At 36.4% G+C, this 15,025-nt stretch overlaps 1 protein-coding gene across 5 annotated transcripts in view; it reads right to left on the reverse strand.

Moving 5' to 3' along the window:
- LOC134845319 (AP-3 complex subunit beta-1-like) overlaps positions 1 to 15,025 on the reverse strand; it is a 46,192-nt gene that overhangs the window by 22,964 nt on the left and 8,203 nt on the right. For 3 of the 5 annotated variants that reach the window (XM_063862303.1, XM_063862304.1, XM_063862300.1), the window contains 3 exons: positions 1,749 to 1,824; positions 903 to 1,234; positions 270 to 516 (listed from right to left, as the gene is read on the reverse strand). In XM_063862303.1, coding sequence (XP_063718373.1) covers positions 270 to 516; positions 903 to 1,234; positions 1,749 to 1,824 — 655 coding nt within the window. Of the gene's footprint in view, positions 1 to 269; positions 517 to 902; positions 1,235 to 1,748; positions 1,825 to 2,143; positions 2,174 to 5,357; positions 6,149 to 15,025 lie in introns of those variants that run through there. The other 2 variants (XM_063862302.1, XM_063862301.1) reach the window with 2 other exon arrangements.

Here is a 15,025-nt window from a genome sequence, read left to right on the forward strand (position 1 = left end):
CCACGCAAAGGGGGGGGGGGGGTACTGTTGCTATGTTTCCTGTATTCATATGTCCTTTTACTTTTCTTACCATTTATCGAGGGAAACCACAGAAAATTAAGAATTTCGAACTGTTTCTTTTAATTTTCTGTGGTTTTCCTCAATAAATTTATTTCAATTTTTTTTTAATTCAATTTATTCCAACCACGATAAATCTAACAAAGATTACTATGGTCGGAACAATCTGTGCTTGATTTTGGAGCAACCGGGGTGAACTTGCTTCAACTGACCTCGTTCGGATCCAAGAACTGGGTCTTTGCGTATCTAATGAGCATGTTGGCAACCACCACCTGTCCCCACTCGTCCACGTCCACCAGGAGAGAGCAGAGTCGTCTGTAGTGCTTGTGCACCAAGTCCACTCTGTCCGGACAGAGTTGTTCGAATGCATAGATGGCACTGCCTGCCACTAGAGTAGTCTTGTCAGCTAACAGCTTCTCAATCGCCAAGATCAATTCTTCTTTCGTATCCACGTCCAGGCTGAAAAAAAAACACGAGAAAATATCAGAACAATGATCAGTACTAATGCAATATTTCGAAAAACAAAGCAAAAATGGGATACTCCTCTGAAAAACATGTCTATTTAATAAAAAAAACTTTAAAAAGGCATTCAGCATGCTCAGGGCAATTTTTCATACCATATTTACGACCAAGTTTCCAAACCACCAAAGGCTGAAAGTTGGGATTTGGTTAACAGAACAATTTCAAATTACACTAGTTAAGTAATTACACTTTTTACTCAATTATTACACTACTTACAAGTAATAACACAATTTCAAGTACAAGTAATTACACAATTTCAAATTACACTTCTTACTCAAATTAACTACAACACTTTGTTTCTAAAAATATATCAAGCTTCCAACCTGTATAATTTAGGAATGGCGTTGGCCGCACTCTTCCGCACAAATGGAGACATATCCGCACATGCATCCTTGATAGCCAGCAACATAATTGGTGTAATAACAGACACTCTGATACTGCTCAACACTCTCAGAGCACATGCCCTGATCAACTGATTGGGGTCCTTGAGAGCCTTCTGGAATGTGGCGACGGAAAGAAGGGCTAGATCTTGCTGCTCCTCTGCGTATCGCTCTAGATACACGTAGACTAGTTTCTTCACTTCTACGTTTTTGGAGACTACATTTTTGACCACTTGCGGAAACAATTCTCCTGCGTCTTTGCCTTTGGCGATCATCTAAACAAGCGCCACAGTTCAAAATCTTAATTGTTGCCAGTTTCCATTTAGATTACTTGTCCCAATTTAAATCTCACTTATCCCAGAAGTTTTCCATTACCACTAAATCAATTTGACCTAACATAACCTTTGGTTACTTTTTTCATTCCACTAAGAAATATACAATGAAAATCCACCTTTGAAACTAAAATTCCATCTCTATTTTATCCATCAGTTAGTTTTTTGAAAATTTCGCAAATGAATTTGGAGCGAACAAGAAAAATCAATGTTAAAGCTGCCAAAATTTTTCGCGAATTAGAAAAAAAAGGCAAAAATTCTCTTCATTCTTTTATCAGCAGCTTTATAGACAACAAAAAAGTGCAAAAAAGAGGTTTTGCATGAAGAAGAATATGAAATGATTAGACATGACAGAAAATAGCGTTTACAGGATTCCAAACCGCTAGATTCGAATCAAGCTAACTACACTTGATTGCAGCGTTGCTTGTGTAATTAGCTAGATTGAAAATGAGCTCACCCCTATGATAGTTTTCATGGCCTCCAATTTGCTGGGGTCCTTATTGCTCTCCAAGAGCTCCTTGAGATCCTCATGGCTGAAACAAATTGACAATTACAATTCAAAACGCAAAATTTCGTAACAAAATTAATGGATAATCATGAATTTGATCAGCAGTCCGCAAACTTCACAAATGATCAAGCACAACAGCTTTCAAAAATGGAGAATATTGATTTGCATTTATTGAAACGTAATGAAAAAGGGGAACTGGCTCAATTAGTTCTTTTGAAACGTGACTGAGATCATTAGAAAGATATGACTGAGAGGTAAGATTCAGTTAGATGTATAACTAAGTTGATATTTGGTAAGAAATCGTACAAGAAAGAGATCTGAATAATTGACATATCCAGTTTTACCTGTGTTCGTCATCTATGTCATCCAAGTGACTTCAAACGAAACGAACGATTTTAAACACTCAAACAACTTTCACAAAACATACCGTACAGCAGAAATAGACAAACAGATTGAAGAATAGATAGCACCAACAACATCAGATAAATAAAAAAAGTTAACCAGTTCCTGTGCAAGTAGCACAGAAGGTTCCGACAACAGACAAAATTGAAGATTTTTTTCCATATTGTGCCGTTTTTAGTGCTTGTAAGAAAAAGAGATGGACAAACAATGAACCTAGAAAAATCAATAATGGCTTCAGTTGACTTGGAGGCGCTAACTCAAGTTTCAAAATTGGTTTTTCAAGGCTAAAAAGCTAGGTGTTATCACTTTTTGCTCTTCTTACGCGCTTTACCCAATATCCGACAGGTTTTTCTCAAAAATTGGGATACTTAACTAAGATAGACTACCATGGAAAAAACACCCGAATCCAAAATTCCTCCCAGTTGTCAAATAAAGGATATATACATCTAATCAAAAGAAGTAAGATGTTTGCTCATCCGCTAAGCACAGAAAAACGCAGAAGCATAAAAAGTTAGAAAAATTTGGCTTCCTCGCAGACGAAGTAGATCTTCGCAGCAAGTGCAACGCTCGACAAAAAAGTTGAACAGAATGAAACTGCGGAGATGGCATTCTTGTTTTAATTTTAACAAGTAACCAGGATATCCGTTTGCTCTGGAAGTAGCAGAGAAAGTTCCGACCACAATAAAAAAACTAACAAACGTTTTTTTTTCAACGCGTTTCGTTTTTGTCCGTCGTATCATGAGAGGATCTGAACGAAAGCCTAGAACCTGGGTATATTCAATAGTCATCGTAGATTACACATATTCGACAGATTTTCGCCGAAAAAAAAAGAATAAAAAACGTTCAATTTTTTTTTAGCAGACATTAACTTTTATTGAATTTTGTATTCCCAAAAATTCGCAAAAAAGTTTACCTTTCTATTATAAACTGATCGCTCGCCTCAGTTGTTCAAAAATAGTCTGAAAATCGAGTTATAAAACTTGAATCGAAAGATAAAACTTTTTGGAAACTTTTAATGTCGTTCGAATCACGACTGAAAGTTCTTCAAGATGATATATCAATCGACATCCTCTAACTTGTGGTACCTGACTTTGCGTGAAAAAAAATGAAAAAAGCCTAAATACAAAACGCCTCTCCGCCACTTTCGGTGATCGGAACAATAACAAGTGAAGGCTGTGTTTAAAGCAACTGAAATGTAGGAGTGGTATATATTTGCATAACAGTAGGAGCAAATCACAGAATATTTACAACCAAAAACAAGGACAGCCGATAGTGTGCGAGCATCAAAGAACGTCCCGACCACACTTATCTAAAAAAGGACTATTTTTTCAACAAAAAAAAGATCATTTTTCTTATTTCTTAGTCAACCTTTACAAAAAAAAACATTGTAAATTGAGCGAATTAAGTAGAAAACTGCATAGACGAGAATTTAAACAAGGAGGCGAATCGGCGCTTCAGAAACACTAGCGATAACATGACAAAAAGAGGCTCTATAATGTGCGAAAGTAAAAAGTAGAAATATTTCGTCTACTTCTCAGATTCGAACCTCTACGACCTACTGCGACCTAGATATTATGCCCCTCACGCACTAATCACTCAGCCACAGATGCTTACTTATTCACACACTCTAGCCGCAAATAAAGCAGAGAACAGATGCTTTAGAATTTCCGAAGCTACAGTGAAATTTTCAAATAAGTGCACACTTTCAATGAACACTTTTATTTGCGAGTTAGGTTTGAAAAAAAAGAAAATTCGTACTAATAAACTAACGCTCGCAAGCCTGCTAGTGTGCACATGTAGATTAATGATCGAAATAAATCATGATTACGTGTAAGTACGTTCCTCACTCGAAATAAGACAAAGCAAAATTTTTTAATCGGTTTTTCTTGACACTTGAAAATTTCAAATGTAGATCCACTCACGACAAAAGGGCTTTAATATGATACATCACTCGACCTAATCTGCTGATTTTTTGTGTAACCGTGAGATTTGCGTGGAAACTGAAACACATCGAAAGACAAAGTTCCTCCCCATTTTCAATGGTCGGAATAAAAAGCAAAAAAGACTATGAATAGCTCTAACTTATTTGTCATATTTGTTTCCAGCTGTTTTAAAACTGAATTATGATTGGCTTATATATTTGTCTCTATTGGTTATGAACTGAATTGAATATGAACTAGCAAGCCCGCCTCCAATAATCAATTGGCTCGCAAAAAATTAGTTGTTGTTCTGATCAAGCTATCCAAGCAATGAAACTTTTAACAATTTCAAGTTTAGCCATATCGTAATTCGGTTTAAAAATTTCAAGATTTCATAAAACCAATTGAAGTTTTTCTAAGCAAGCTACTATTCAAGCTATGAAATTTGAAATACTTCGAAAAATTTCATGAAGCAAATCGGATGGGGAAACTTTAGGTTATTCTATAAAAGCTATTCAACCGATGAAACATTGAATATTTTCAAGTTGTTTCATAGAGCGAATCATTTCGCAATAAAAGTTAAAGTTTTTTTAAGCAAGCTATTAAAGCAAGTAAGAAAATCATGTTGTTTCATAGAGCGAATCAGTTGGCGAAAAGCTTTAAGTTTTTCGAAGCAAGCTATTCAAGTTTTGAAACTTTGAAACCTTTCAAGTTATTTTTTGGACCTAATCGAATCACGAAAATTCCAAGTTTTTCTAAGGAAGCTGAAAAGTTCTAAGATTATATTGTCCTTCTCTTAAACGTTAAGCCTGCAGAACTTTTTAAACGTTGCATTACACAAAACTAAAACAATGCGCTCAGTTAAACATTGCGTCCATAGCGCATTTCGACTTTCATTTAATATGTGTCTAGGTGAAAGTTTTCAAGTCTTAATACAAGTCTTTAGTCTAGGAAACGAGTAATGGGACACTTTTAAAAGTAACACGACTCTACTAGGCCTTTATAAGTAACAATTTACGCAAGTTTATTTGATCAATATTTTTGGCAGCCTCTAAAAAAATTCAAAAGGTTGATTACACGAAACGTATTTCCAGCACAAAAGACTTTTGAATCTAAAATTTCGAAGGTTTTATTTTGCCCTGGAACTTCTCTAAGGACAATTACATAGGACGCTTCCTTCCAGTTAAACTGGGACCTTCTGTCTCAAAAATTCCAAAACTTTCTACCAACAACTCACCTCGCGTCCATATCTGAACTAAATGCTAGTCCTCCCGAAATGGCTCTTATGTAGTTGGCATTACTGCTCATACCAGCACCGCCGGAAGACGAACTATTTGTACCAAAATTCGACATCCCCGCCATCCGATTCGATCCAGCTGGAGGTCCCCCACCACTCGACTGGGAGTAACTTGACGAGGAGTTATTACACTGGCAGTATCGACTCAAATCCGAGGGCGCACGACCCTGGACCTTTTGTTTTTCGGGCTCAAAAAGAGGCTTGTTGCAACACGGCTGAATATTCAGGGCAAAGTGACCAATTCCACTAGAGCCAGCTGACGTCATAACTCAACTACTTATATTGCATATGGCAAGAGTAAGAGGCAAAAAAAGTAATAAACTGCGCCGAGCACTTCTTATAAAGCTACGCAGACAGGAAATTGGTATGCATTGAGGGTAATAATTACGGTACCAACCAAGATGGAACAAATTACTAAGGATAGTGGATTTAAAAAACTCTCGTGCCAGGAATACGCAGCCAAGTGGTTAATACGGGCGATTACCGGGGCTATATGCGAAATAAAATATAGTAAATTCACTCTTGAAGGCCCAGCGAACTTCAAAATTTAGGCAAGCTATCTTTTTACAGCTAAGGCAAAACGCCGCAGGAGAACGAAAAAAAAGCTGCTCTTCTTACGTAGGCAAAAGACTGATTTTTTATATATCAGCGGTACGAAAAAGGTAAGGAAAGAGAAGGATTGTGTAAATGCGGAGAAATCAAAGCTCGGTTCGTTTGACTGTGGCAGTCTTATTGTTCTCCTATTTTACGTTGCAAGGCAGAATGAGGAATTGATTTCTCCCAGCGTGTCAGATTGAACCTTTGTGGTACATGAGATAGAAAATAAGATAAGAAAACGAACATTTGAAGCAGAAAAAGGTGTGTGGAACACAAAAAATCAACCTTGATCGACTTGCAGGTAAAATAAGAGGACGTTCTTGATATAGAATGCAACCCAAAAAATCAAGGTGAAAAAAGAAAAAAAAATTTACAAAAAATGTAACAAAACTGAACCAAGATATTCCCTTTACGCTCAAGCAAGAGTTGAGCTAATGTAATTTAGCCAAAATTCGCTCAAATGAAATTCAGCGTCCAACTAGATGTGGTTTTCTGGAACCGACAACTTCAACAAACCTCATTGAAAGCAACGAGAACAAGTAGCTTAGAAGATGCCGAAAAACAATAAACTTGGCGTAAAATTTAGCAAAAATGAGAAAACAAGCCCATATTATTCAATTTCTAGGTTTAAGACGAGATGGGGTTTAAGACGAGATGGGGAGATGACGTTTGATGAGCGGTTAACTTTTCATAAATACATGGTTATCTATGCCTTCATTTTAGTTTCAACATGTTCTCGTTCATTGAACATACACGTCTAAAATGTGACGAGCGGCTCATGGCATCGTTGTAAATTATGTCGTTGTAAATTGACGTACCATTTAACAAGGATGGTCGGTTACTGTTCAAATTGCACATAATATTACGACTACAATTAGTTTGATTGACACAATGAATCACAATGATATTTTTGACAGGACAAAAAACTTATTATTTTTTGACTGAGCCGAGAAAACTCAGAAAGACGCGTACTGAGCCGAAAACAAAAAACGCCAAAAACAAATTCTCTTCAAATTTTTTGTAGTAATTAAAACGAACTAAGGTGTCAGATCATTGCTGTTATATGGCATTTTTATATCGTGTTTTCAGCACGCAATTACACGTGTTGAAAAAGGCACGTTTCTTAAGAATCATCAATATATCATGTGATATTTGTTCCTTAAGTTTCAAAAAAATTCAAAGATTAAATTTTTGACACTTTTTTCGAGTTTGTGTCCCAATTACGACTAAAGGCGCTTTAATATGCTACAAAATTTCACCCTTCGCGACAGGTTATCCTTACAAGAAGTTAGAACCGTTTTTGTTCTCGAGACAAGGTTAAAAATTCATTTATCCAAAAACAAACTTGGTTTCAATTTAGGCGGTAATTAGAGTCTATCGAAAAAAATTGAGACATCGTCTTTGACTCAAAACACTGAGTCATCATTACTAAAGTCACGGGAACTTAAGTCAAAAGAACACTACTGAACCGATGTGCTGCATATGAGATATCCGGGCTAGTATATGTTGACAAATAGTAAAGACTACCAACTAAACCCGATAGTCTTGACCTTCTTTTAGTTAATAGATGAAAGAAAAAACCAAATGAAGTAAAAACGAAAAAACATCAAATCATGTACAAAGGAAAAAGAAAAAGAAAACCAAATCAAGTGCAAAGAGGCAAAAAGAAAAAAGCTAGAAAATAATCAAATACAGGCGAACTGAGAAAATTTTAATCAACACTTCAAGAAGAAGCGAATATCGTATGTGGCGAAACAACCAGAAAACCAGCGGGAAAAAGAAAAACATGGTGATGGAACAAAAAATAGGTGAAAAGGATTTTAAAAGAAACAACTTTTGCTCAAAAATTGGCAGAGGTCTGGAAATCAAAAGTTTTAAATTAAACAAATTCGTTTGACACGGAAGATATCCCCCCGGTAGCTGGCCCATTGAAGGACTTTACTATCCAGGAAGTGGCAGTTGCACTGAGAGAGATCAAAAAGAAGAAAAGCTCAGGAGCAACACGGCTAACTGGGACTCTGGTTTAACCCCCTCCGACTAGAGCCAAAGCGGAACTGTTATTTTTACAATGGAAAAGTAAGAATTACTTTTCCAAGGTAAAATCCAGCTCTCTTAAGAATGCTGATTTGAAAGCTTTGCGTAGGATTATAAGAGTCACTTATAAAGACAGAATTACCAACGAAGCAGTAATTAAAATGACTTGTTGATCTCGACAAGCTACAAGTGCGGTCGCGGCTACGATGGTTTGGCCATGTTCAACGAAGAGAAAATGACCATGCGCTAAAATCAACAGACCATGTTTAAGTCCCTGAGAAAAGACCGGCAGTAAGGCCTAAAAATCGTTGGATTGAATGTTAAACGAGACCTTTGGGCCTCAAATCCACAGGCTGCCTTGATCGAATAGCATGGAAAGACGTGTTATCCTCCAATAAAAAGCGTGAATGCTACTCAGAATGCCTTCATCTGAACTATTGCTTACACACTTTCCGAATGTCCAACCCCGCTACAATAGGAAAAATGACAATAAACGCATTAGTAGTTAAAGGAGTAGTAGTTCCTTTAATTTTTCTCTCAGTTGATTTATTATCAAAACATTGAATCAACATTCATTGGAGTGTCAGATCTCTTGCAAGTAGAGCCACCTTTTAAATTTCTATCATAATTCTCTTGAAGATAATTCACCTCCATATCACCCAGTTCAACACTCATCATCACTTTTCTCAACTCACGCTCAAACCATTCTGTCAACTCAATTCGACTCATTCCCATAAATGGTAAACAGAAAGTCATCGACCCATACATGTGCCAGCGCTATACACTCACCTACACCTCACGCAAACAACCACTGATCATGTATCCATAATTGGAACCCAATTTCTATCAACAAAACTTCAAGGTCAGGTTCCGGTTGTGACCCGACTATTTTGAACATTATAACCTCTGTTCAAGCTTGCAGTAGTTTCTTTCCCACTTTATAAACCAGCACGAAACGTTCAGATTGTTCCATATAAATCTCTTCCTGGATGCTCTTCTTTCGACAGCGCGAATATCTAACTGCCTTGATTTGATACCATACCTTGGTTTCATACCAAACCTCATAATCGGCGAATAGGTTTCCAGTAAATCATTCCCTTCAACCTGTGAACAATATTTTTCCATAAATCGCGCCTTGTCCACAACAAAATGCCACTTTTTTATTGGTGTCTCTCCATCAGGCAATCTCTGCACAGAACATACCAAGTTTTTTAATCAATGAAGCATGTTCCGACTCTAATGCTGATTTCCAATTCTTTTCATGGGCAGACCTTGGAAGATCCTCTTCAAGTGAACTAGCACTAAAAGCCGATTCTCCCCTCTGGTGGTTTATCCAAGATTTCATAATTACCATTGGTCGAACTTATTCCGATAGCTCTTCGCTCTTGGAAACGAAAGCGCCTCATCAAATTTCGCTTATCGTATGCTTGACAACTTTTAAATCATCAGACCTATACTTCTCGATTATATTTAGAAAGATGTGTTTTTAATCGGAAAAACTAAGAGACACACCCAACTTTGAGGTCGGATTGAACTTTCCACGGTAGTTCTTTACAAAGCAGAAAGGTCGACATCCGAAAACCTTCAGACTAATCACGTCAGGTTTCTCTCCATATATCATCTCATATAGTGTTTTCTCCAAAGAGGAATGAAAACACACCTGCTTCACAAGAAGCATACGATCAAAACGTTTTGTCCATCACTGCTCGATGTATCATACATCTAGCCATAACACCAAAACCGCTCCCCAGATTCGCTATTTTGCCATTTTCCTCTGGAGTAAAGCAGAATATTGCTCATTTCTCATGCTTTTACTCTTAAACCATTCCTAGAAGTCCGCGAAGAGAAATTCTTAAGCATAATTACTCATGAAGGTAAAGAGTTGTCCGATAACCGCGCCAAACTATATGAATTTCTCTAGAGCCTCATCGCAAAGATTCAAGAAATACACATTTGAGAAACGATAAACTGACAAAAAACAAAAGCATACTTATTTCCATCATCAGAATTGGAACTTATTGGACCCAAAATGCCTATCCCTATATCGACATACTCTAGCGTTCCCATAGCTCTATGACCAATGATTCTAGTGACAGCTTTTCTTTTGCTTTAATTCAATTCACATGTCTCAGACAGCTGGGCATCATCCTCGATGTTCATCCTTCTTACTTGAGAACTCAGTTTTCTCAAGTCCGACCAGCTGTTGTGCCCTAACCTGTCATGCCACAAACTGACCTCAACTGCCAATCTTCTCTTCAAAAAAATGTCCCGCAATTTCCACAAAGTTTCTACTTGTTCCAGTGGAAAAACCCAACAATTTATCCCCAAAAAAAAACTATTTTATCTCAACTGTTTTCAAAGCTACCTTTGCCAAGCACAAAACCGAAATCAGTTTTCGTTCTAAATCTGATGTTTGAAGAGCTTGTTATAAAATCATTTCCCTTGTTCAATCAACCCGTTTAAAAAGCAACTCTACACCGTTTTGTTTGTATGAATAAATACACTCAAACTTGTCTTTGTCAAATGGCACGTCGAACTATCACTCAGCAAAGAATTAAGATTTCACTTTTTCATCCCCGACATAGAAAGAGAACTACTAACATCGGCCAAGGCAGAAACGTCTAATGTTGGGATTTCCCTTTTGATTTAGAGGATATTCGACAGACTTATGTCCCAATTAACTTCACGTATAAAACCTTATTTCAGACATCTTACTTTTCCTGACAATCGGACTTCTTATGGCTAAGTTTGCCACACCTAAAACACCTAGATTCTCCGTCGTTATATTGATATGAAGCACTTCTTCCTTTTTTTCCTGCATCAGCACTCTTCTTGTCAATTCAAAAATAAACCAGATTCTTTCGAAAAAAAATCCTCATCGGAAAACACATTTGCTCGATTATTGACTCATTCTCTTCAGCTAGGTTAGCTTGTTTGTCCTTGCAAGATAGTCCCACAAACCATTCCTGAGTGAATTTTCAATTGCTCGAAGTTACGGAGCCTCGTCCCTCTAAACCTTTGAAAGATCAGAAAACCCTCCATGCCTTTGGTTCGTCGCCTTTTAATAGAAGCAAAAACAAATTAGACTTCCGGTGTAAACGCTGCACTAGCTCACACCATACGTCACGAACGCATTGAATACACCACGTCGATATTTAACACTATTTTCCAAAAACTTGAAAGATATAATCAGTTCACAACTTGAATGAATGCGCTGAGAATCTCCCTGGAGTTCTTATCAGCTGGATTGATAGGTTCGCTCCGTCTCCAATTCGCCATGTATCGAACAAGAAGAAGTCATGGGTATCAAATGCTGTTAAAATAGCCGCAAAAAGTCTCAAGCATACAGATCTGATAAACAAAACCCTACGGACGATAACAAGATCAAGTACACATCATCAAGAAACAAATCCAATGCGTTCAAGAAAAAGTCATTGAGAAAATTTTGCAGGGCTTAACTAAATACATCGGATTCTCATAAATTTCAAAAGGCAGTCGCACCATATCTTGGTTAAAAAAAGATCAAACCGTACATGGCGAAGTTAATGAAAGAAAGGCTCAAGAAATGAACGATTTCTTTGTTACAAATGGTCCAAACCATAGTGAAAAAATTGCAATAGCCGATACTAATTGTATTGAAAACGTTGAGCATTCAATGTTTTTCCCGAGAACTCAAGAAAAAAAGATGAAGTAGATAATCTCTGATTTACCACATAAGCTCAGATCGGGGTATGCTTACCGCAAAAGTTAAAATATGTAAGCCAATCATCGTACCATGGCTCACAAATTTCTCTAATGCCTGCTTTATTAGTAGTTGCTATCCCAGTTTCTTCAAAATTGCTCCATAAAGGCGGATTGAAAGATTTGTATGGAAATTATTGACCCATTTCTTTGTTATCAAAATTATCCAAGAATTTTGAGAAAACAATCTATTCCAGATTAAGTAAATATTTTGAAAATTGCATGAACTTGGTTTTCGTAGTAAACTAAGTACTGTTATAGCCATTTTCGAAGTAACAGAAGAGATTCGAAACTTGAAAGATCAGAAGAACAGAGAGGTGATGCTGGTTCTTTTGAATCTTAAGAAGGCTTTCGACAGAGTTAATCAATTAATATTACTGGATAAACTAGAGCAATATGGCGCTAGAGGAAAATCTCTTGTTCTTCTTAAAATTTACCTGGCAAATAGGAAACAGTTTTGTAATTTTGAACGAACTTTAACGCAATTTTCAAGATGTACTGTGTGGAGTACCTCAGGGTTCCGTTGAAAATGTTAGGAAGAAATTGGTCCGTTTTTGTGGAGTTGCTTATCGCCTCCGTAATGCGATGACTATTGCACAAATGATTACGTACTACAGCCTTTACGTTCCGCCATGCGTTCAATATGGAATTTTTAGGCATGGAGCAGTCCGTAAAAGTTCATTAGATTGTACTCAAAAGTTACAAAAGCGATTTTTTCGCATAATTTTTCGCAAAAGCTATCGACATTCCATATCGGATGAAAATGACAAAAAAAATAGCAACATTTCATGAATTGCATATTTATGAGCTTTTAAAAAAAAATGTGAATGAAGATTCGATGCGTAAATGTAAAACAAGCTTTTATTCCACAAGGTCATCTGCAAAAATTGTTTGTAATTTGCCAGCAATGCGAGGCAAACTCGAATTTTCCCCTCGTGTTATTAAATTGATGAACGTTTTATCCAATTGGAGCTTAGTTATCCAAACTTTTTTTGAAATCAAATTATGCCAAAAATGCATTCTGCCATTTAATACTAGATTCGTATATTATAGGTAATAACTGCTTGATTAATGAGTTGTATCGTTAGACTCCATCTAGCCGTTTCTAACTTCCCTGAGTCCTCGGTTAAACCTGGAACACCTCTCGTCGAAGGGACCAGGCAGTGGACTCAAGGAAGGAAAGTTAGAAAAAATATGACGACTGGATTACCGACTTTAAATAGCTGGACCCACTTGTCTTTCTCATGGTAACTGAATAATTTTTTTGAACCAGTTCATACTCTAGTAAACATATGATCGTGTCCACTCTATTCTACTGGCTTAATTTTGAAAGAATTAAATTGAATAAAAATTGTGTGCGCTTAATCTAATTTGTCCTAAAAAGGCCTCTTGTTTGATCTTTATTTCATTTAGCTATTTTGATTTGATATGATGTCATTGATATTTACTTTTTACGAGGTAGCCATCAACAAGCCTCACGGCTTTCTGGCTGTCCTATCATGAAAACTGCAAATTGTAAATTTTGTTATCGAGTGTTAGATTGCTCATGATGAATAAATAAATTAAAAAAATAACACAGAGGCGAGTCTGCACTTTGCAAACACTAGCGAGAATACGACAAAAAGCAGCTCTAAAAAAGGCAAATAAGTCTCAAATTAGTAAAGATTCAGCAAAGTATCGCATTTGATCTGCGACCTAGAGATTATGAATCTCACGCACTAACCACTCAGCTACGGATGCGTAATTAATCACAAACACTAGTCACAATTGAAGCAGAGAACAGTGTCTTCTCAAGTCCAGTATACTGTTTACCTGTCCCCAAAATCTCTTAATACAGTAGATTCCTCTTCGAAAACGCCCTTCCTGCTTTTTCTCACTAGTCTGTGGAATAGAAGAAAGCCTCTGGGGCCATAACCTGGAGTTCTTTCTTTAATATAATCAATTATCTATCCCAACTGTTGGTTTCAATTAAGGCGGTGATTGGATTCTATCAAAGCAAATGACAACAATGAATCATCATCATAAAAGTCACGGGACAGAGGTTACCGGAAAATTTTCTTGCAGTTCAAACCACAAAAAAGGGCTTCAATAAGAATTATCACTAGTGAGATTTTCTCTACTTTTTCTTTATCTGAACTCAATAATTGAGAAAAAAAAAGATCAATTTGATTATTTATTTTCAATTCTTAAAGGTGTTTTGAAACGTCAACTAGCCTACACCCACATTAGCCTAAAGAGAACGATTATAAAATATTGCCCATTTTTTCGGCTAGTTCCATATGACAAGGCTATAGACTTCTTTTCAAAGTACTTTCATGAACACTGAAACATTAACGCAGCCATGTTTAAAACAATTTTACTAACACTTCGATTAAACCACCTCAATAAAAATTTCAAAACGCCGCTTAGTACAAACTGAAATAAAGAGATGTTCAAGTATTTCTTTGCTTCTTGTCTCATGTAATGCCGAGAATCTTGCATTTTGATTAAACTCAGTCAACGAAAAAATGTTAAGATCCCAAGAAACGCGAATAACGTTCGGTAGTCACCAGCTGGAATATTTATTTTAGTCAATTCTATAATATTTGATAGTATTTGATCAAAATGCAAAAACGTGAACTGAGAGTTAAGATAAATTTAGTAGATAACTTGAATCACATTCTGCAAAACAAAGTTCAAAAAATTCTCTAATTTTTCTTTATCTGAACTCAATAATTGAGAAAAAAAGATCAATTTGATTATTTATTTTCAATTCTTAAAGGTGTTTTGAAATGTTAACTAGCCTACAGCCACATAAGCCTAGAGAGAACGATTATAAAATAATGCCCATTTTTTCGTCTAGTTCCACATGACAAGGCTATAGACTTCTTTTCAAAGTGCTTTCATGAACACATTAAACATTACCGCAGCCATGTTTAAAATAATTTTACTAAAACTTCGATTAAAGCACCTCAATAATAATTTCAAAACGCCGCTTAGTAAAAACTGAAATAAAGAGATGTTTAAGTAATTCTTTGCTTCTTGTGTCATGTAATGCCGAGAATCTTGCATTTTGATTAAACTCAGTCAACGAAAAAATGTTAAGATCCCAAGAAACGCGAATAACGTTCGGTAGTCACCAGCTGGAATATTTATTTTAGTCAATTCTATATTATTTGATAGTATTTGATCAAAATGCAAAAACGTGAACTGAGAGTTAAGATAAACTTCGTAGCGAACTTGAATCACATTCTGCA

This window comes from Symsagittifera roscoffensis, chromosome 4, assembly GCF_963678635.1.
Source record: "Symsagittifera roscoffensis chromosome 4, txSymRosc1.1, whole genome shotgun sequence".
NCBI classification, from domain to species: Eukaryota; Metazoa; Xenacoelomorpha; order Acoela; family Convolutidae; genus Symsagittifera; species Symsagittifera roscoffensis.